Here is a 23300-nt window from a genome sequence, read left to right on the forward strand (position 1 = left end):
TTTGTACAACACACCGCCCTCAAGACAAGACTCCTTAAATTACGAGGCTGCCGATGAATAGGCCTCCTTTTATCAGATGTTTGTCTGAGGCTGAGAGAAACATTCGTTGTCTGTCTCTCAGCCGCCGGACAGTTTTAACGGTTTTGTCCACGTGAGGACGGTGAGTGAGGAAGATTACATTCATCGTATTCTATATAGTTTCCTTCTCCTTCTTAGTTTTAACCTTTTTAGTTTTATCTTATCTCTTCATGAGACACTACCTGACTTATACACCAGGTATTGTAACCCCTGGAGCTCAGATCAGCGTTGAAGGGCTGTTCTGCTTATTTCCAAGCCTGTCGACTGACTGAGACCCAAGACTTGCTAAACTGAGCGTAAGATTTTTCCCCCTATTCGGAGTTAAACCGTGGAAAAAGCTCTTGATCCAAACAGATAACACTCTGGATATTTTGTGTTGTTGTATTTACACATCACATATGTGTATCAGATGAAAAACAAGTATTAAGGACTGCCCCCAACACACACACACACACTATTAAACATTTGATATTGAAGCCCCGCCCACAATCACACTTCCTAAACCCCGCTCCCAGCCCACGCTCCCTGTGAAACAGTAATTGCACTTCCACAAATATTTGGCCAAATAAGAAGCCAAGAGCAGCAGCTTAAATGAAGTGTGAAAGTCTTTGGATTATTAAGAATTAACGGAGGCAGGGCTAATAAATCACTCGGCTTCGACGGCCTGGCGACTCGCATGCCAAGCAGAACCAGCGCAGCCCCCGCTGTACCGCGGCTCCCAAAACCTGCTTCCAATCACAGACATGTGCTACTTGTGCATCTGAGCTGCGGTGCAGGAAAGACCCCCCCCCACACACACATACACACACACCCCCAAAGAAGAAACAATCTGCAGTCATTTACAATTACAGCCCACATTATTTATAGTTAGGGCTTTAATAGGTAGAGTGACGCTAGATTTATTAGACAAACATAATCCGTATTTTATTAACAATTATGCACATAAAAGGAAAGCTTTGCATTCCTCTCTTGCATGTTATTTAGACAGGCGAGGGTCTTGAAAGTGGTTATTCGGCAAAAACAACATGAGACTGAATTTAAAAAAAAATCTGCCTTGGGAACAACTAGACATGGCCTGATTTATCTCTGTCCTACAACAGAAACGTTTCTGTACAGGGAACACTTTATACATTTGTAACAACAGGTTTACAAAATATTGTATTAAGTGTCGCACGAGAACTACACAAAATCACCTCCCAATCAACGTGCTTTGCCAAAATTAGGTCGATTGACTTGACAGATTTCATATGCATTTTCAAAAATGGAGGAAAGGGACACAATCTCACAATGCGAAGGTTTTGATATAAAAATTAATTGTTCGTTGCATGCTGGTGCATCTTGGAATCCATGAGGAGTTGGTATCTCTTCTTGCCTGGGATACTTCTGATAATAGCTCAGCTGATAGCAATATATAGTTCACATGTTCATCTGAGCTTAAAAGCATCAATTAAACTAACTGCTGTTGTGTTGCAATCAGTATAAAATCTTGTGTAGTTCTGCCAGGTTGGCCAAAATAATCAGCTGAAACAATGTACTGATTTTCCACATATGTTTTTATATTCTTATTCGTATTATTACTTGGTGTAGGATTGATGCCTTAATCATTTGGAAGAGGATGAGAACAAACTTTATTCTTCTTGTTTTTATAGGCAGAGAGTTAAAATACCAATCACACAACTTCAGAGAAAGCAGGTCAGAGTTTAGGTGAGGTTAAACGGGAGACTCAAGAACAACAAACCAGTTGTGTTATTATATTGTCCTATTGTAACCAGCTTGTGCTCTTTTTGAATAATATAATTTGTGGAAATTGTACTTTTTAACACGCTTACCTAAGGGGGAAATTGGGCCACTGAATCAAGATACCAAGGACAAGGTCTTTGATGCCGCTGAATAAAGCCGACCAATCAAAGTGGAAGAGATTTATGGTGTTGTATTAATTCCTTTTGCTTGGAAACTGGCCCACCATAACTGGGAAGGGGTCCTATGGCAGGATTTTAAAACAGTGGCTGCTCTCACAGAGGTCAGCGTCAACCTCACAGATATCGGTCGTTCATAACTGCAAACAGCCACCCGTAAATCACCGACCACACTGACAGGAGCTACGAGTGGTATCTGGAAAGTAAACTTAATAAAGCCGTGGAAATGAAATGATTAATTCAGATTTTACACACATTCAACGCTCTCTGATGCCCCCGAGACCGGCCTACATTTTCTCCGCAGAAAATTGGTGTACATTTTTGTGGTTTTGCGCGGAGGAAAGAGAACGGGACAAGAGTCTCCAAATTATTTATTAAAATTGCAGATATTGGTCTGACTAATATTTTGTACACTTGTACATTTTTACCCACTCTCTCCGTGCCCGTCTGCCCTCCCCTCACCCCCACACTTACTGCGGGTGACCACGCCCTCCAGTCGGATGATGTTGGGGTGGTCAAACTGCCCCATGATGCTGGCCTCACTCAGGAAGTCCCGTCGCTGCTTCTCCGTGTAGCCCGCCTTCAGCGTCTTGATGGCCACGCAGATCTCCTTCTTGGACGGCAGCCGTAGTCGTCCACTGCATACTTCGCCGAACTCCCCTGCGCGGGACAGACAACAGGGGGACGTTATTGATACGGGGGTATCCGCTCAGGGGTATCTCACTGTGACCAAGATGGGAAAATGTTCTGCCAGAGGGCAGTTATTGCGAGGTGGAGAAGATTAGGTTAGAAAGAGTATGGGAAGCAATTCAACCTTCGTACAACAATCAAAAATAAAGCTGAGACAAGGCTAGAGTAAAGCACGGTGAGAGATAGCCCTGTGCTATAGTCAGGAAGTATTAATTGTTTTCTGAATTTAATTAAAACGTGCTCTGTTGAACTGATGGCTAACTACAGTGACTGAAGCTACACTATGGCAGCGGTGAGAGCCTCCATTCAGCACCATAGCGGGCTCTGAAAAGCACAGCGGGGAACCATGCCCTCCTCCATGGGCATGTCCAATGCCTTGATCTCAATCCAATTGAGGCCCTGCAGAACGGACATCTCTGTCTCCCTGGCACTCCGTGAGAGAGCGGAGACCCACAGCGCCCGTGGAAAGAGGCAAACGGAAACAAAGGCAGCTTCATAACCATTCTGTGTCCCATCCTATGGATCCTTCTGCCAGGAATCCATGGTAAAGAAATGACAACAAAAACATGAGAAGAATGAATGTAGGCGATCATTTCGAAGAGGGGGATTTTCCATATGATAATAGTCAGTTCAGTAGTAGTAGTTATAAAAAACAACTAAAATGTTTTAAAAGTTTGTATATATGCTTACATGTGTATAACAATTAAAATATTTGTGTGTTAAACATATCTCATTATATACTACCAGCCCTTGATCCATAAAGCTTTGTTTTCCATCTTCAAAGACAGTATTGTGGCGACGCATAATCCCAGATCTTCTGAGAACATCTTTGGAAACACGGAGAACTCTATTTACATTTGAACTGCAGATGCTGTGTGTGAGTGTAAAAGTTCAAAGTGCCGTCTATACATATATGGCACAGATTCTGCTATACCATGAACAGAGAGGCCTGCTCTTGGCAACCGACCATTGACAACACAGCCATTGACATGAGATTTAAAATATCTGCTAAAGTGCTGCGTATAAATAATAAAAACCCTTGTGCCTCATTATTTCCTATATCAGACATTAATAATACAGCCTATTATAGCAATTAGTGGCCCAGGCCCTGATTATAGAAGAGCTGATGGGAAAAACAGACCCAGAGTCAGTGCTCTAACTCTCTACGGGACCCCCAATTGCAGGTGTCCCCCCGCACTGATACCATGACCCGACTTCAAAAGATATCACCGGGAGGTCAAGGGTTTCAGCGGTAGAGACAGTAACAGGGCACAGGATAGAAGGGAAGAGCGGGGATGACTTCAGAGCACAAATATTCACGTTAGGATTATATCCAGCCAGTGTAATTTCATGTGCAATTATTTCCCATTTAGGACTTTGAGCAAAGAGGCTAAATAGTGACCTGATATCTGGAAGAACTTATAGGGGATGATTGCAAGCTGTCTAAACAGCGTGGCTCTCTTGTGCCTGGCATGGAGACAAGAGACTCTGACCTCCGTGTGAATCGCAGTCCTTCCTGAGATGATACGGCACTCAATCAGTCAGAGATCTCTGCAGGATATAGCGTGGGCTGTGATTATAACTCGGGACGTTGTGCTGCAGGGTTGTGCAACAGCAGACCTTGCAGACAACGTGCTCTTCACCGAGCGAGAGGGATGACACTCTCTGCACTAGCAGCGATTTTAGTCAAGGATTCTCAGTCCTGTCATCCGGCTGGGCTTCCCGCAAACCATTGGTCGCTTCATTGGTCACTGGCTCAACCTGGCAACTCCATCCGATTCTGGATTTAAAAAAGTAATTCTGTTTTCCAAGTACTATGCTGTGGCTGATCAAGTTTCATCTTGACTTGACTGCGCAGGGGTCAGACAGGTAAAGGGCTGGTGGGACAAAAGCTGATGAAACAGCCAAGCTGGGCCAGACAGCACACACACACATCATTCCCAGCCAATCCTACTGGCACACCGTAGACTCATTCAATCATTACCAGACTTAAACACATACACAGACACATCACACCAAGACCTGAGGATCAGAGACCATGTGGAGACTTCTGTTGAGCAACTTCATAAATAAAGAACAGTTGGTACAGGCAGAAAGTGTAAAGAGAATATTAATTTAGGAATAGTAACAGGAATATACACTCACCTAAAGGATTATTAGGAACACCATACTAATACTGTGTTTGACCCCCTTTCGCCTTCAGAACTGCCTTAATTCTACGTGGCATTGATTCAACAAGGTGCTGAAAGCATTCTTTAGAAATGTTGGCCCATATTGATAGGATAGCATCTTGCAGTTGATGGAGATTTGTGGGATGCACATCCAGGGCACGAAGCTCCCGTTCCACCACATCCCAAAGATGCTCTATTGGGTTGAGATCTGGTGACTGTGGGGGCCAGTTTAGTACAGTGAACTCATTGTCATGTTCAAGAAACCAATTTGAAATGATTCGACCTTTGTGACATGGTGCATTATCCTGCTGGAAGTAGCCATCAGAGGATGGGTACATGGTGGTCATAAAGGGATGGACATGGTTAGAAACAATGCTCAGGTAGGCCGTGGCATTTAAACGATGCCCAATTGGCACTAAGGGGCCTAAAGTGTGCCAAGAAAACATCCCCCACACCATTACACCACCACCACCAGCCTGCACAGTGGTAACAAGGCATGATGGATCCATGTTCTCATATTGTTTATGCCAAATTCTGACTCTACCATCTGAATGTCTCAACAGAAATCGAGACTCATCAGACCAGGCAACATTTTTCCAGTCTTCAACTGTCCAATTTTGGTGAGCTTGTGCAAATTGTAGCCTCTTTTTCCTATTTGTAGTGGAGATGAGTGGTACCCGGTGGGGTCTTCTGCTGTTGTAGCCCATCCGCCTCAAGGTTGTACGTGTTGTGGCTTCACAAATGCTTTGCTGCATACCTCGGTTGTAACGAGTGGTTATTTCAGTCAAAGTTGCTCTTCTATCAGCTTGAATCAGTCGGCCCATTCTCCTCTGACCTCTAGCATCAACAAGGCATTTTCGCCCACAGGACTGCCGCATACTGGATGTTTTTCCCTTTTCACACCATTCTTTGTAAACCCTAGAAATGGTTGTGCGTGAAAATCCCAGTAACTGAGCAGATTGTAAAATACTCAGACCAGCCCGTCTGGCACCAACAACCATGCCACGCTCAAAATTGCTTAAATCACCTTTCTTTCCCATTCAGACATTCAGTTTGGAGTTCAGGAGATTGTCTTGACCAGGACCACACCCCTAAATGCGTTGAAGCAACTGCCATGTGATTGGTTGGTTAGATAATTGCATTAATGAGAAATTGAACAGGTGTTCCTAATAATCCTTTAGGTGAGTGTATATATATATATATATATATATATATATATATATATATATATATATATATAAAGTAGTGTTTCAGGCTTTTGTTACTGGATTCACCGCTGACAAAAACAACAAATAATAAAGGAGAGTTTGAATTCTTGCAACAGAACAAAACCACTTTCTAAAGCACACTGAGCTCAGTCTCTGTCTGAACTATTTCTCTCCGGTGGTAAGCAGGGCACGCATATATATGTCCTCGCCCCCCATGACCGGCACCCCCTATTCCCACACAAGGTTAACCTCCGACCCCGGAGACTACAATAATCCAACACCTATTGTTTTGGAAAAGATATCCTACGTCTATATCCGGTAAGGATGGCATATGAAGTGAATGGCATTGGCGTGTGCCTACCTGCGCCGACGACTTTGTCAATGGCGATGCTAGAGGCGTCCAGCTCTTTGGCGAATTCGTGGACAGCTTGGTTGGGGTCCTCGTAAGTGTGCGGATCCACGTATGTTCTGAGTCCCGGGAGTTTCACTGCAAGATAAAGTGCGCTGCCGTCAACACAGCTCCGCAGTTAACACACCTGCTTTACCACCGCGACTCAGAGAAACCCTGCGCAGAGACTCATTTGTTCATGTCACAGCCGGTGCATCTCGCATCAATCACAGTCCTCCGCTGACAAATAAATTACTAGAAAAATGACACGCCTTTACTGTCGGGCATAAAACACTTGGCACCCTCTTGGCGCACAATGAGAGAATGGTGATTAGGAATCTGCCAGATTTGTTCGAGTACAGGTCTGGGTTGTGCAGACGGGTTTGTGTGAACAGAGCCAGCCGGGATGTTTTACCGCCTGGCCCCGCTACAATAAACAATAAGGGAATATTTCAAGCAAACTAGGAATATAAAGCACACTGCAGTCTCCTGAAGATGACATAACTATCCTGTAGCATGTTATAAATGGCAGTTGCGTCAAAGGAAACATTTAGTTATACTTCACAGACATTTAAAATAATCCTCCCAGAAGATAAACATAGATGTAACCAAACTGGACATAAATCTGTTATACAAGTGATCGTTGTGTAGTGTCTAAACCTGGATTTAAACCTCATAAACACCCAAAGAGTATTACACTGTTCGTTCTGCTGCTTGAGGCTTGTGAGATGCTTATGGACATTTTAAAACTGAGGCTTAATTATTTCTCAACCGTGATTGGCCTAATTATTGTCAACCGTGATATAGACAGTGGAAAACAATGGCAAAGTGTGTATCTGTGATAAACCCCGAGTACAGTTGTGCACCTCTGCTGGGATAAACCTTCAAATGGGCACAGGGACATGAGAGACAGACAGACAGGCAGGCAGACAGACGGGCGGATACTCACAGTGACCGTTTCCAAAGTGCAGTCTCTTCTCGTCTGTGTGTTTCGATTTGCTGTAGCCGCAAAACCTGCAGGAGAAACACAAAGCGTCCGTCATCTGTGCTCCAGTTAGTCGCCCGAGTCAACATGTCGCTTGGGGGGAGAATCGAAGTTTGGGTCTCTATATTCGTGACCGGCTCACATCACCGTTAAATATTCAAGTCTACGCAGTTCGTATTCATACACAGCATGACTGACTACATAACTCGAGTAGGAGGACAAGAACTGCGCCATTCCTCTCAAAATGCACAAAACACATTACCAGTAAGGGTAGGCTTATTACTTTTGGAAATACAGTGTAGGTAGTGCGGGAAAGAAAGAGAGAGAGAGAGAGAGGGAGGAAGTACACTAAGTAATATTAAAGTATATTGGTAATAAGGAAGAAAAATAAACAAGGCATGACAGTTCTGTTCTACAATGCTGGGGGGCACATTTAAAGTAAACATATTATGACCTTATCCTGGGGTTTAGGCAGCTATTTCCGCACAGTACTGATCACCAAGATAAGCATTAGACTCGTTAGACTCAACGTGCCCGATTAAAAAGGCAAAGAGGAGGAGTAGGAGACACACAGAACAGCCGCTCCTGTCGAGAGAGAGACGGTACCGGTGTCTCCACAGATCGGACCGGGGGTGATTGCATGCCCCGGGACGCAGGGAGATCTCTGCACGGTGTAGATGTACGGGATCTCAACTTCAGCACGCGGCCAAGAGAGCGTGTGTATGCGTGTGTGTATAAGCAAACAACGCTGACCTGCCAATCAGGACGTACACCACCACGGTCAGCAGGATGATGGCCACGGCCGCAGAGATCGCGATCAACACCACCTGGCTGTTCTCGCTGGAGATGGAGAAGGCTGTGGAGACACAAACACACACAAAACACACAGATTAACAGCTACTTCAACACCAGCCAGCGAGAGTCACGTCCCAGGAAAAAAATAAAAGGTCATAAACAAACACTACAGTTTTGACACCCCAGTGTGTTAGAAAAATAATCATTCACAACCCTAGAGCATCAATTGTTTATCCTTTTCTCGGGACCCATGTGTTACCACAGACCCCCGATACACTGAAATAACTAAGCACAAAACGGAACGGTCTCAAACACAGTAGCTGCTATCTGGTTTGGTTGTGTGTGTCATGGAAGGCATGAGACCCACGCAAACAGCTGACAGATAAATTGTAACATTGGTGTGTGCGTTGATATCCTCTCACAAATACACACACACGACTAGACAAGTCCCAGGACAAACTGTACAACAAAACAGATGTTTGGGGGGGCTGCTGTCACAGTCCCTGAATATATCGGATCCGACTCCTGATCCATCCCGTGTCTCTCTCAGCCGTCAGACTCGACACAGAGCCGCGTGGCGCTTCGTTCGCCAGACAAATGACGGGAACTGCTCTCGCTGTTGAGTCTGAGCATCCTTCCTCGAACCATCATCGCGTGATGGATTGCATCCGTGCGGGATTTCATTCGACGTTAGACCGGAGTGGCGGTGAAGTTAAACAACGGGGGCAGTGGAGAGGAGGGACGGTCTAAAGCAGCAGCTGTCTGGGTATTTCCTTGGCTGCAGGGGAGTGTATGATATGCAAACCGTTACCATCCGTTCACAATCACATCCTCGTTTCAGACGACTTACGCAGAGGGTCCGTGGTTGTCAGCAGTGGTGTAATGGTGCCGGAGTCAAGCCTGGATATGGTGACTTGCCTGCAATGGCTGGGGGGCATAGAGAGATCTAGCCACCCAAACAGGGGCAATGAAAGTAGTTCTGACTGACAACATCGACGGCCGGGATTGGGAACGCATGTGGGGGAAATTACAGGAGACAGATCAGCAATGAGTCAGAGCAATGAAAGGTATGTCCGTCTTTAGGAAACAAACACACCGACAATACTAAATATACCCAGGGGTTTCAGCCAAACCTCACTGCATCCTGGGAATCCCTGGGCGGCCGCAGTTTTAGAATTATTAGGATCGGACCACAGCAAATCCCGTCTCTTCAAATCAAGCCAAGAGCACCGAAAACAACACGTCTCGGGGGCTGACAAACTGCAGAGGATCCCGTCTGGCCAGTGTGTGTGGGTGTCGTCTCTACAGGAATGTGAACGGACACATAAATTCACATCACATGCCACCGCATCACGGGCCTGCGAGTCTTTCTGTGATGAATGTGTCCGCGTCCACCCCTGCGCACCACAGCGGGACACCGCCACGCCATCCATCAGGAGAACACACCGCCCCGGCGTCCCGAGGGAGGGGCCTGATCCCTGACTCGGGGAGGCGATGCTTCAACCCGGCGGTGGGGGCCGCGTGTTTAAACTGGACTGACTGAGCCGGGCCCGGGCCAGACGCAGGGCGCTATAATTCACCGGCTGCCACAATGCTGGCAGGGGGAGCGACAGCTGATCTAGTGCATAGCAGCTAATAAACTGGCATTGATTTTCCACATTTATTTATTTTAAAGAAGGAATTCCAATTCAAATAAATTCCGAAGAAAGACGTGAGCATCATGAACACACACAAACACACATACGCACACACACACACACACACACACACCCTCTCTCTCTCTCACACACACACACACACACCCTCTCTCTCACACACACGCACACACACACTTTCTTTTCAACGCAAAATGCTTGAGTCCTTCTCACCGACTATTTCCTCTCTGCGTGTATAACCTCCATACTAGGTGTGTACATACATGATATATTAATATATATATAGTGACATGAACTGCTGATTTAAAGTGGAATAACTGCTACAGACAAAACCCTAAGAACTAGTTTAAAAATAACAAAAACAAAGAGCAAACCAAACAGTATAAATCTGCTTGTCTTGCGATCGCCAGGTACAGGAGCTGCGAGTCTGAGAGCCCGACCCGGGGAGCTGTAAATTGAACAGACTGACAGATACCCGGGCGTGGGGGGGTAGCAGTGACAGGTAGAGCCCGGGAAGGGTGCTTACAGTCGGGGCTGGTCTCGAACTCGAACTTGCGGCTGCTGGCCCCGTACCCGGCCGCCGTCCTGGCCCGGATCTGCAGCAGGTAGGTGGTGTCGGGTTTCAGCCCACTGAGTGTCACGTTGGTGCCCTTGGACCTCAGGATGGTGTAGCTCGTCTCTTGCTCCTGCTTCATGGGACAGAGAGAGGGGAGAGACCAAGAAAAACACATTAAAACCCAACAGGAGGGGATCGTGTTCGTCTCACGCGGGGTCAGACGCCTCGGCGCACAATGTGTAGATGCGATCAGCTGCGCCCCCGAGTGCGGGACACCGTGCCAGCCCCGCGTGATGGATCGCCACCTTTATTTTTTATGGCTGTGCTAAAGATCTCTGTAGTCCGCTGATCCTTCCTACCAGCAACATGACAGGGGATTTATGGTCCGTCTTTGCATTCGAGCCATTGTTTCCAGATGTGCGACTCGGCGAGAAAAAACTGCGGAGAATGAAAAAGGGAGGCAGCGTCGAGTTAGATCTGCTCGATAAAGCAAAAACAGTGAAAGAAAACAAAGCTCTTTTGTTAGGCCTCTTAAAAAATGTCCCATTTCACTCAGAGTCAGAGTGTGAGAGGTTCTTCTTGCACCAGAATCTGTAATGAAGTTCTCTTCCAAACACGATGGTTTCCTTCAGTTGTTCATTAGTTTTGTTGTTGTTTTTTGTAAGTGTGCACAACGATGAAGTGAATATTTTGTTGTTGTATGTGAATCACTAAAACGTGGTTAATTAGTTAGTCAGCTGTTGTTTTAATTGTGTCTCTCAGCATATTCAATTAAACACGTTACCACACATATGTTCTGGCTAAAATGGAAACAATCAATCCTGATGCGACCGGTGAGTAAAGATTCACAGTAGAAACGTGCCAAGACTTCAGGGGCTCACACTTAATATAAAATAAAAATCTCTTCCCCAAACTCTATATCAAACGACCGGCTCCGACACGTTTGCATTCCTCTCACGACTCTTTCACCCTCGAAGCACTGCTTTACAACGTGATGGACTTAACACGGCTGTGACTTCATCCCGGACACGCAGGAAGGTGAAACGAATACCTGCACATTGAGTTACACGCTTTTCCCACAAATTAAAATAAATCTCTGAAACGGTTACATTTCCATCCGATGCCCCGTAAAATTTAATGCACGTGTCTCTAAACTTTCAAGGATTCAAAGTGCTTCAAAGATATTCCCTCTCGTAGGTACCGTAGAATGAATGCACACAGAAGACCTGTCCAATGTCTACCCAGTGTGTGTAGTTTGATATGTGTGTCATGTCTTTCCATGACGGTGAAACTATTGCCATCTGGGACTGTGGACTTCATCAGAGCAAGGTAAATAAGGTAAGTTACACTAGACTGTGGTCTTCGTTCTTCAGACAATTGTGAAGAGCAGGGAGGTTTTCTTCTGAGGTAAATCTTTAGATGAACACCTGGAACATCAGCGCATTGATGAATTAAAACACACCAAACCAAAATACACAGCTCTATGGAAGCAGACCATTGGGCTGAAAGACTGGTTTCATGTGCGGTTTGTACGAATGAAAATAAAGGATATGGATGAGTGTGGAAATGCCTGCTTCAATCACCACTTACCGAGGCTCATGTCACCACAAGCGACGGACAAACAAAACGTGAAGCCTGCCTCTCAACACTCACTCTCACACTGGCACTTTTCCTCACCAGCCTGTAATTAAACGCAGGGCTGTCGCCACAGACTGAAGCAGCGGGAATGTGAAGCAGAGGCGCTGAGTGTTTCCTGACTGCAGGGGCTATAAAATGTGGGTTTGCTCATTGGCGCTGCTGCTGAGTTCTCCTCCATGAGGTACAACAACAATTCATCACCTTCTTCTCTCCTCCTGGACTGCTTTGTGTGTCCTTTGTCCGCCCGTGTCCCTGCGGCCAGTGGGGCGGCTCGTCTGCTCTGTGTGAGGTTGGGGGCGTGGGGAGTCTAGGACACAGGTATCCTGCCGTCTTCCTTTACCATGCGTTACAAAGCAGTGTCTTAAAGCCCAACCCTGAGCGTTTCCACTCCACTGTGGTCAAGTCCTCTTTGTTGTCCCACAGTATTTTCATCTCCAGTCAACCCCAGAGCAGCACACAGTAATTAATACGAACCAACGAAGTCCCGGCGCTGTGCTGGGACCACCGGGGGCAAGAGCGATTCAAAACCCCCTCCGTTGGGCTTGAATGCATCCCACCTGTGCTGGGAAGACAATTAAGAAAGTGGCAAGTTTGCTTGTGCTGAGGATATCGGGCGCAGCTCAGCAAGAATATCGCCGCTCTGTGGGGTTTCCACTGAGTGACACTTGGCGCTTGACTGCTTTGTCTAAAAAAACATACAATCCCCCAAAAAACAACAACCGCCCATCCCTCACCGGGTAAGGGTCAAACACTTTTTGCGGGGTCGCTTGTTAAGTGCGTAGGGGTCATATGGAGGGCATCACAATTGATTTGTGCCCATAGGTTGAGTCAAGAGAAAGGAATCTCACTACAAACGGGGGTCACATTTCAGACGTGACACACAGTTCAACACGATTACCTCTCCTGGTATCAGTTGGCCATCGTTGAACTCCTGGTCTTGCGGCGTTGCGATCTCTCTCCGTGTGACATGAAATTCATCAGGCCGCCGCCGCGGAGAAGCGGACAAACTTCATGTGAATTGATTTCTTTGCTGTACAAGCTCGAAAAACCGAAAAACAGCTCCGGCAACACTCAGAAGAGCCCTCTGGCTAACCGAGTTGGAGAATGCCTCGCAGGCTCATTTCTGTATCAGATGTCAGGGGGAGTTCATCACGAAGCGCACATTAGTGTCGTAATTTGCTCTCAACCTATTTTCACTCCGGGTCCTCGAAGACACATTTATCGTTTAAGCACTCAGCCCTCGAACCATTAAAACGGGCCTTTTGCCCTCATCTGGAGAATGTCCCGAGACGTGGAAGTAAATGTCCGCAGTGTAATCCGAACCCCCTCTAACCTTGACAGTCCTGAGCGACCGTTTATTAAGGAAGACTTCCAAACATTTAGTCTCGAGGTCAACCGCACACAAAAAAGGAGAGCGCAGATGCTTTTCCTGACACTGTACACCGAACCTGACAGTTACTTTACAAACCTCAAGCACTCGGTTTGGGGAGGCCTCTACCACTGAAGGATATATTATAAAATGTTATGTACGTCTGGCTATTTCTCTGTAAATAAAAAACGAATAAACACAAGTGTATACTCCGCAAAAATATACATATTAGCATGTGTGTCCATCCAGGTGATTTGCCCCTGAAAGCATGGCACTTTTCCCCCATTTTTTCTCCAGGAAAGTTCTGGCAGGAGGCCATGGGAGTCTGCCATAACGCTCTCCTCCACCTCCTCAGATCTGCGGCCAACTTCCAAGAGGAGAGCCCCCCAAAATGTCAGGAACCCGCCGAGTGCCCTCCTATTTCAATCTCTGCCTTGGGGAGACATTAACGGCCGCATGTATGAGGGGGGAAAAGAGGGGAGGAAAAAATGTGAAGCATTGACAGTCTGAGAGAACAATACGGCGCGGTTTCCAGGGATTGGGTGGCCGCAGCTGTGCAGGAGAGAGCGCTGAACGGTAGCTGGAGAACGGCAGGAGGGCTGGGGGAACAAAACTGCATTGATACTGGACACACAACGCAGTGTCCAGTCCGGTCCAGTGAGCCTTCCGGTGTCTGTACCGCCTGTACTGTGAGAATTGAACGGGGGGTTGTTCTCTCTCATGTAAAGCACGTTCAGTGGACAATCCTACCCGTGAATGAACCGATCCAGGAAGAAAAAGCCCTACACGTCCACCGCACAGCTAACAACCCTCTGAAATGTCACCGTAAAAAGAGTGGGACAGAATCTGTGAGCCACGACCTCTGGTAACGAACTTCTGATGAACGTGTGCCGGGGAAGGCGGATACGTTGGCCGATCTGAGCCGAGATGATGTTCATAGTGTGTTTTCTTTGTGTTTAGTCAGGCCTGACACATTGAAAGAATAGAAATGGCTCCAGACTGTGTCGGAAATTCAACACTAAACTACTTGGTCAATCGACAAGGTTTTACTTTACACGGGAATCACTCTTTTGTGTTTGTTTATTGTGCGTTATTTCCAATCAGAAGACGACAACGAAACCCGGCGTGGCCCACCTTCTCGTAGTACTTGACCTCGTAGTCCAGGATGATGCCGTTGGGCCTCTCAGGTTCGGGCCAGGACAGCGAGATGCTGTTCCGGGACGTCCTGTCCTTCCTGATGACTGTGACGGGGGAGGGAGCTGCAGAGAGAAAGAGAGAGAGAGAAGGAATGTGAGCGAGAGGGAGAGAGAGAGCGAGAACCGATCCTCAGCACATTCCCCCCGCCTGGCCACTTTCTGAGGCCGGGGGCTCCCCCACTCACCGGCCTGGCGCTGGCCCGGTGACAGCCCCCCGCCGCCGCAGGAGAGGGGGTGTGCAACACATGCTCGGCCCGTCAGCAAGAATTGGCCTAAACCTGCCGTGATCCGAATGCCTTTCTGCTGGAGATCAGATGGTTTCAATCTGCTACCATAATTCACGTCAAGACTCATTACTTTGCCTTCTTTTCCTTATTATTCTCCTTTATGTGCTTTCCTGCTTTTCTTGTCGTTTTACAGCTTCCAAACGGCAAAGCAGCACTAAAGACGTGACCAGCCCATGCTGCAGATTTATTAGACCACAGGAAAAAAGACGTTGTCCTTTGAAAAGCTCTCGTTTCCCTCGAACGTGATTTTATGACCTAGGAGTCTTTATTTTTCTTCACGAATGCAGATGAACGCAGTCTGTTTTCCTCTCTCCCCCTCCCCCTCGTCTGACAGCCAAGTCATATTCAAGCGCTTCGTTTTTACGGCCTCTCTTTATGGACTCTCTGTTGGTGTAACTCATCTTGCGATACCAATAAGTCCTCCGAATGAGAAAACCCTCCAGAGGGATGTGAAATCGGTCATCTGTTATCAGTTACCTCGGCGGACGACCAGAAGCAGACAGGCCTTGCTTTCAATACCGCTTTCCCAGGATTAAAAAGCCACACCTAATCGGCACTCGTACATAAGATATAAATATACAAAAACAACCAGTTAATCATTTAAAAAGCTGTCAATTTCCTCTTTGAATGCACTGACTATTTTGTCCACCCTGTCTGATATTAAAGAACAACATTCACAGATCAGCTCCGAACATCCTGTTAAAACCGGGGAATTACGTTCCCTGCATCAGACTGTACAAATAGTCTATCACCTTATCCGTCCCTCGACCCGCAGTGGGACACGGCCGACCCGGGGTGGGCTCGGAAATGGGGGCCCGGCCCGGACAATAGGTCTGCTGTATGAAACCGTATTGTTAAAGAGACCCGGCGTCTTGTGGGGCCTCTAGGAATAAATATTTGCAGATCATCTTTGCACAACATCAGTGAGTTAATAAAGAAGCGATTTGTAAAGTACTGGGTAATGTCAAACACATGGCACTGGGGTTCACCGGCTGGCTGAGGGAGAGGGGCCCACACTGGTAGTCTCCCTCTCTCTCTCTCTCTCTCTCTCTCTCTCTCTCTCTCTCTCTCTCTCTCTCTCTCTCTCTCTCTCTCCTCTCCCTCTCCCTCTTGCTCTCTCTTAATCTCTCAATCTCTAATTTCCCGCCGTCTCTAGGGCTGGCACTCCTACGGTAAAGCCTCATATGGAGTGAAAAAGAGAGACGTTCACTACCTCTCACACATCTTTGCTTTCCTATAAATATATATTAGTGTTTTGGATTATCAGTGCTCTCTCCTCTCAATCATAATCCTTAAACCCCCCACTGCGTTTCTTTATTTTCCAAGGAGATTGCGGTGCTTGAGTTATTTAAATGTGCATCCTGTCTCCCCCTGAGGAGGGAGAGAGAGCAGCTCTCAGACTCATCTGGCAACACCTCGTGAGTAAGAGCAGAGAACGGCTCACTCCCCTACAGAGTGTCCGATAATAAAAATACACAGCATATGGCATTAACAGATCCAATAATAGAGGAGGCGCTGGCCGCGGTTGAAAAGCTCACTCTTAGATGGAAAGCAGCACCCTTCCCCAGGGCCGACCGCCGATCTTCTCTGGGTTTTGATGTCGGGTCCCCAGACTAGGGCGGGGGGAGGGTCTGACATCTTTGCGAAACCCTCGTAAAGAAGAGAAAGAGTGGGCTGCCGGCGAGTGCAGCTGCGAGACTCGGAAAGGGGATTACAGCTTCACACGTCCATCTCCTCCCTCCATTTGCATTTTATAGGACTGTAAAGGCAGGCTGATTATTTGTCCAAGTGCAAGGGAGGTTCGTAATTGCTCAAGGGGTCGCAGCCTCTCGCGTTTCATATGCGCTGGGGGGCGTCCGCGGCCGTAATAAAATACCCATTTAGGTCCCGTATTTATTTATGTAAGAGAGAGGGACGTTTTTTGCGGGGAGTAATCGGCAGGACCTGTAATGCGACTCGGATCGCCGGAGCAAACACCAATGGAGGGGAACGCGGAGAAGAAACGTCGCGTTGTTTGGATTTCCTCCTCTCCTGCGGTCGCTATGTGCCGAGAAACACCCTTAAGGGAGAGAGAGGAGCACAGTGATCCTGGTGAGATCTCATTAGGTTTTTGGGGGGGATCAATGCTGCGTGTTAACAAACGCCACCTGCAGTCTAGTTCAACTGACCCGTTGGACCCAGTGAGAGAAGGCAGGGCTGAAGTAACAGGAAGGTTCATGAACAGAACTGGTTTCTTCAGAGTCCATCAGTCCATCAGCTGCAGGACATCCCAGCTCCGTACAACTAGACCACTAAGTCCCCTCCTCTCGAAGAAGAGAATGAGGGTGAAGGCTCCTCAAATCTGGCCTCTCTCACCCATGTTTCTCTCAGTCACACACAGATTCAACGACTCCAATCCTCTCAATCACCCTCCCTTGTCCCAACTCTGTCCCATTTCTCTCTTCCGTCTCCTCCCTGAGTCACGTTGCCCGACATATTCCCGACAGTCTTCCTGCAGACTAAGCTTTAGCTCTTGCTGGAGTTACTGGGCGACGTCAGTCCCTCTCCCTATAGTTCCTTCATCTCCGTTTATCTTTACCCGCAATCCACAAAAGCACAGAAGCTGCTGAGACATGGCAAACAGCCTGGTTTGTCTCAGACAGCCATCCGGAATCCACATCTAGATCCCAAACCTCCCTGATTTAAATTTATTTAAATACATACATGCAAAAAATATATGAATATCGATATGAGGGGCATTTTTCTTCGGAGGCCAACTGCAATCAGAGCTTGGCACTATCTGGTCTCTGTAGGATGCTGTTTAATTACGAAACAGTCGTCGATCGCTGTGTCAGTCAGGAGGGCCTGCCGGAGTCCCCCTCTCCCCTGTATTTGAACGGTTCGCATGTCAGGAGGAAGCGATTCATTAGGAAGAATGTCTGTTCACTCTCCCTTCCTCGCTCTCCCTTCTCTCTCGCTCCGAGATGCAGCGCAAGATTAAGAAGTGAGCGAAGAGCATAAAATCCTTATTTACTGCCGAATCATTTCAAAGTCAAAAGCTGTATGTCATTTTAAAGCGAGCGTGTCTGGCAATCCAGCTGGTAATAGGTCACAGCTGTAATAACAGGCAGCGAGGCATGCACGCCCTATTTCATGCTATACAGCCGCTCTGGAAAGGATGTGAGCACCTGACAATCACGGGCTGGTACCGCCGAGGCAGGAGCTGAGGGCGATGGGCGGGTATGGGGTTTATGAAAAGAAATACAATGGAAACACTGTATGGAAGCTGAACGGGAAAGTAGGGGCTTCTGAAATGCCTAAAGATGTGACCTGCTGCGGGAGACTGCGGTGTATGATGTTGGCAGTGTTTGGACACGTTGTGATGTTAAAGATGTGTTTAAATGTTAGGGTTGAATGTACAGTATTGATTGTGCACAAGATGTGGAGAGGAAAAGGTCAAATTGCTTTCAAAGAGACGTTGGATGGCTTTCACATTATCTATCTTCCTTATCTACGCTATACTTTGGCTGATCACACAGAAGTATGTCGCACTTAAAAGCAGGTAAACAAACACACAAACACACCTGACTCTTGCATGGAGGCGACACTTTACAACGCTGATCTGATTCTGAAAGCACTTTATTGACTCAAACCCTAACGTCCCACTACGGCTCTCAGACCCCTTTGAATAGTCTGCTTGCTAAATCACCTCAGGCCCCTTCGCCCATGAGCCTCACAAAACCTGACAGCCAGCGGTGAGCTACTCACAGACAGACAGAGACATCGAGGCATTAAGGAAACCGAATACCGATCGGTAGCAGATGGGGCCGTCCGAGCGTCGCTGGCTTTTACAGTACAGAGGAGGATCCGAGCCTGACCTTTGTTCAGCGTGACTATCTGCACAGCAGCAGCTGGAGTCGGAGTATGGGAATGTGTTTTGGCATCTCTGGTATCAGTCATGTTGGACAGACTCGGCTCCAGGAGACGGGAGGGAAACAAGCTGTCTTGTCACATTCGGGCTTTAAATCAGCCGATACGGGTCAAAGTCTCCATTTTAAAGTCTACGGTGGCCTCCCCGCTGTTGGCTGGTCTTGTCTGTTTGGACGGGATGTTGACGTGAGTAATAGAGACATGGAGAGACTGTATTCCAGTGTGAGATGCTACTGAATACATCTGTAACTGCAAAGACCGTGTGATCAAATAAGCAGGACTAACATGTTAGTGAAGAATAAAAGTAAATCAGCCGATTCGCCTGCCCTTTCACATGAAAGCCGATGGCTAGACTTCGTATTGAATTATTTATACTGACCAATAATGCAGGCAGAAGGTCAGTGTGTTTCTCCGAGATGTTGCTACCTGATAGCCATAGGTCACATTCTGCTTTTGTTTGCGGCCGATCAGAAGTATTGATTCCAGAATAACATCTTAATAATTGCACATTACCTTCCAAGCCATTACACGATCCCAGCGGCTCACGGCCCAGTTACAGTGATGTCATTACTGTGTTCAAAGGAGTCCTGCCTTTAATGAAGTGGACTGCATGTTTCCCACCGTCTAGTCAGACAAAACAAAGGGACAGACACACACAAGAGGGGCGGCGCAGCGGCTCTCACCGGCCTGGTTGGTGGTGATGGTGACAGCGGCGAACTGGCGCTGCGAGGGGCCCAGTGCCGAGACGCCGTTCAGCGCCTCCACCTCGAAGGTGTAGTTGGTGTGCGCCAGCAGGTCGGCCACCGTCACCGTGGTGTTCCTGAGCCCCATCTGGCGCGGCAGGAAGCGCACCGCCCCCCGGCACGGCTCGCATGGCCGCCCCGCCAGCCCGCACTTCTTGCACACCACGCTGAACGTCACGTCCTTGCGGCCCCCAGCGTCCGCCGGCCAGCTCCAGTCCAGGATGACCGAGGTCTCGTTGATGATGGAGATCACGTTCCTGGGAGCCGAGGGGGGCCCTGCAAGACGGGACAGGTTCACCGTTAGCGTTTAATCGAAAGAGAGGCGCACAACCGCAGACAGGAAAAGAACAACGCACACACATTACAGTACGAGACAGAAGAAGAAAAGCAGTGGTCGTTCTGTCAAAACAGAGTTACCTTTGGGTCTGAGTTAAAGGGAAACCTCAGAGGGACCTCAGTGAACGTGGATATCCCTACTCATACATTAGAAAACTGAGAATCTGAGTACGTCAGGTTTCCGCAACTCACCCTCCTTGCTTTGATATCAGCATTATAAAGAGCCCATTGTAGCAGCGTCAGATCCTCTCCCGTTCGAGCCCTCGAGCTGCACATCCCCCTCACCTGAACGAGGCCGATCGACTGGTGCTTTATTTGGATGGTTTCCTTCCAGGCCGGGAAAGTACATCCAATACGGAGCGGCTCCGACAGGTATTTTGACACAGGGTTTTCAAACACATGCTTGAGCCTCGGTAACCTCATCAGTCCCGTGTTTAATAAATGCTTAACAGAAAGCGTCAGAGGCAGAGATCTCGGATTCAGACAGAAATGGGGTTCGGGGAACGAATACGGGAGAGTGCGATTGTAATTGAGACGGACAGATATAATTTTGTGACATAACTGTGGTAAATCCAGTTTACATACCATGGTTAGGGAAAGTAACTGTACACCTGGAGTAAATTTTTTTATTTTTGGAACCACTTTAATTTGCTAATCCTTACGGAAAATTATCTTATTTTACGCTGAGAAGAAAGCGTATCACGATACAACAGAACCAAGTAGTGTCGCCTGATTCGTCTACGCTTTTTATCGTAAACGTTTTTAGTTTTTTGTAAGTATATAGTAAGATGCCTGTCCCTCCTGATTGTAAAGCCCTGTTTATGGTATAAATGTGGGATTGGATGTCATTCATCACCAAAAGGGCTGTGGGATCGAGGCTCTTAAATTGCTGGCAAAGCCACCAATTTAGCATAAACATCAGACTTAGTTTGACATAAAAATGAAATGCTTTTATTATGAGCTTTCTTTACGATGGTGTTATTATTGCTGGACTTTAGGTACAATGACACACTGTCTAACCCGGATCACTGGCAGTGAGTTATGAATGGGGAAAACGAACAAAAACGGAAAATAAAAGAAAGAAAGATTGGATTTCACGGTTTGAAAAATAAAGTGTCTGTTTGTTTGATTTGAAATGGTTAATTTACACCCCCCCAGAGACCCATTAACGCCGGTCCCAGAGAAGGTTTCCTGCCTCCCCAGCTCAGCCAGGCCGGCACGTTGAGCAGCCGACAGCCGATGAGAGACACGGGCGCGCTGACACACACTTCGCTGGGAATTAGCTTTATAAATCACGTAATCCCCTGCTTAACGGGGAAAACGTTTTAGTATCCAATATTTAATTTGTCTATTGTGCCCCGCAGTGGCCCGTGTGTGAGACAACAGGGCAGTAATTCGAGCTGCGCTGGACTGTACTGCGTCGTATTGAGTGTGGAGACGCCCTCGCCCTTGCCCTCCCAGTCCCGTGTCCACTCCAACCTCTAGATTGATGGCTTTGCATATACATGTCCCTTCTATGAACAGATACACGCATCACTTCTCAATATGCACAGGAATATCACACAATAATCACGCACACATTCATACATTGTTGTTGTTTCCACTTTGTTTCAATGCATCTGTGCTCTGCGCAAATTTGCGGTCAGATATAACGTCTGTCTTCTTCTAGCATCTTTCAATCTGCTTCAATTTTCTCAGTTTTAACAAAGTTGTTGGACAAGACGTTTGTTTTAGTTTACTTTGAATCCAGTTACTGGATGTGTGTGTGTGTGTATACATACATATTTACAGATATATATTTACAAAAACGTCTTCTTCAACAGCTTGAGGCACATTTAATCTTCATGGGCGGTTAAAACCTCGGGATTAACACGATTTAGAGAAACATGTTCCAGGAAGCAGTTTTTCGGTGGGTTGGTGGGAAAATAAAGTTGATTGTTTACAGATATCCCATCCCATATTTCTCATTCTAAATATTTAAATATGCTTCTCCAAAGAATCTCAGAGGGACTTCATCTGTGCATCTTTAATCTAGTCTGGAATCAAATGGTATAAATGTTCCAGCATGTTTTAATTAATTGATTACAACTGATGCAATGGCCAAATGTCATGGACTCTGTTCTGCAAAAGAGACCAGTCCTGTTAAAGACAAGAGGTCCAATTAGATTAACCGTTACAGCCCGAGTCTGTGACCTTCCACTGAGCTGGGAGTCTTAGCTGTTTAAGTCACTGTTTTAAGGTGGTTCTCGTTGTGTAATCTGTTCTGCAAGCGAACCGACCTCTCACTTTGGGCCACTTCTGTAAAATCAGCGTAGGAAATATGGAACTACACACTTACCTATGTGCTCCATCAAAAACAAGATGCAGTCCAGAAATGTGTCATACCAGGCTGTAATGCTAAGCAGATATTCGGTATTTCATATGGAAACGCTGATCGTGTCAGATGTTTACTCCGGGGTTGAATAAAGAGCGTTTTTTGAGAGAACGCATATGGTGGGTGGGGGTGCCTGTGCGACATTTTATTTAATGATTTAATTTCCTCCTTTGCCTCTGAAAAGAAAGTCCGGCGTCTGCGTTTCTCTCCCTGATTCGCAGCTTCACGCACCATTCGTGGGACGGGCTCCTCTTGCTTTGACTGAAGAAATGGACAGACTGAGCACTGAGAGGTCAGACCCTCCCACAGGTCTCACATGTTGTTGCTTTAAATCTTTGTCATGACACTTTGAAATAGGAGTTCATACGTCTTATATACACACAACCGAATCCACACATTCAAAGCAACATCAAAAAGTGAATAGATAATGAATATGAATTTAAAAAGAGAAAAGCCATGATTAGACAAGTATTCAAACCATAATGAGCCACACAATTAGTTGATTGGTCCCTGTCTGTGTGGATCGGGGATATTTGATCATATTATTATATAATTTTACATAATTACCAATTCCAGCTAAAGAGAGATACATACAATGATCCTCTGGTTTGTTATATTAGATGCACTTAAGGGTTAAGAAACCCGACTGGCTTCCTCATGCAGAAACACTATATGTCTGCTAATTGTGAACCGCGGTGCAGGGCTTAATTGGAGGACCGTACACAGATTAATCTGAGCTCCATAGATGCGAAGCTCGGGTTCACGCACCGTTATGCCTTAATTGGTCTTAATCACTCATTTGTAGACCTTCACTTGGAGCTCATAATGAGCCGTTCGACTTTTCCTCATTAGTGTTAGTCCAGCACTGTCAATTATATCAACCCTGGGGAATAAAAAAATGTTTCTCCACCACATGCTGATAAAGATTGGGTCAAACTGGAAGACTGCATTGCTCTTTCTGCCTCGTATTACAGTAATAATAATAATAATAATAATAATAATAATA

At 46.7% G+C, this 23300-nt stretch overlaps 1 protein-coding gene across 2 annotated transcripts in view; it reads right to left on the minus strand.

Annotated features, from left to right (window-relative positions):
* epha3 (eph receptor A3) overlaps window positions 1–23300 on the minus strand; it is a 96171-nt gene that overhangs the window by 18467 nt on the left and 54404 nt on the right. For both annotated transcript variants that reach the window (XM_066706016.1, XM_066706017.1), the window contains exons 5-11: window positions 19525–19860; window positions 14584–14708; window positions 10413–10575; window positions 8190–8292; window positions 7401–7465; window positions 6425–6550; window positions 2469–2654 (exon numbers count right to left, since the gene is read on the minus strand). In XM_066706016.1, the coding sequence (XP_066562113.1) occupies window positions 2469–2654; window positions 6425–6550; window positions 7401–7465; window positions 8190–8292; window positions 10413–10575; window positions 14584–14708; window positions 19525–19860 (1104 nt within the window). The remainder of the gene's footprint in view (window positions 1–2468; window positions 2655–6424; window positions 6551–7400; window positions 7466–8189; window positions 8293–10412; window positions 10576–14583; window positions 14709–19524; window positions 19861–23300) is intronic.

The sequence above is a fragment of the Amia ocellicauda genome, chromosome 6 (genome assembly GCF_036373705.1).
Source record: "Amia ocellicauda isolate fAmiCal2 chromosome 6, fAmiCal2.hap1, whole genome shotgun sequence".
Lineage (NCBI taxonomy): Eukaryota > Metazoa > Chordata > Actinopteri > Amiiformes > Amiidae > Amia > Amia ocellicauda.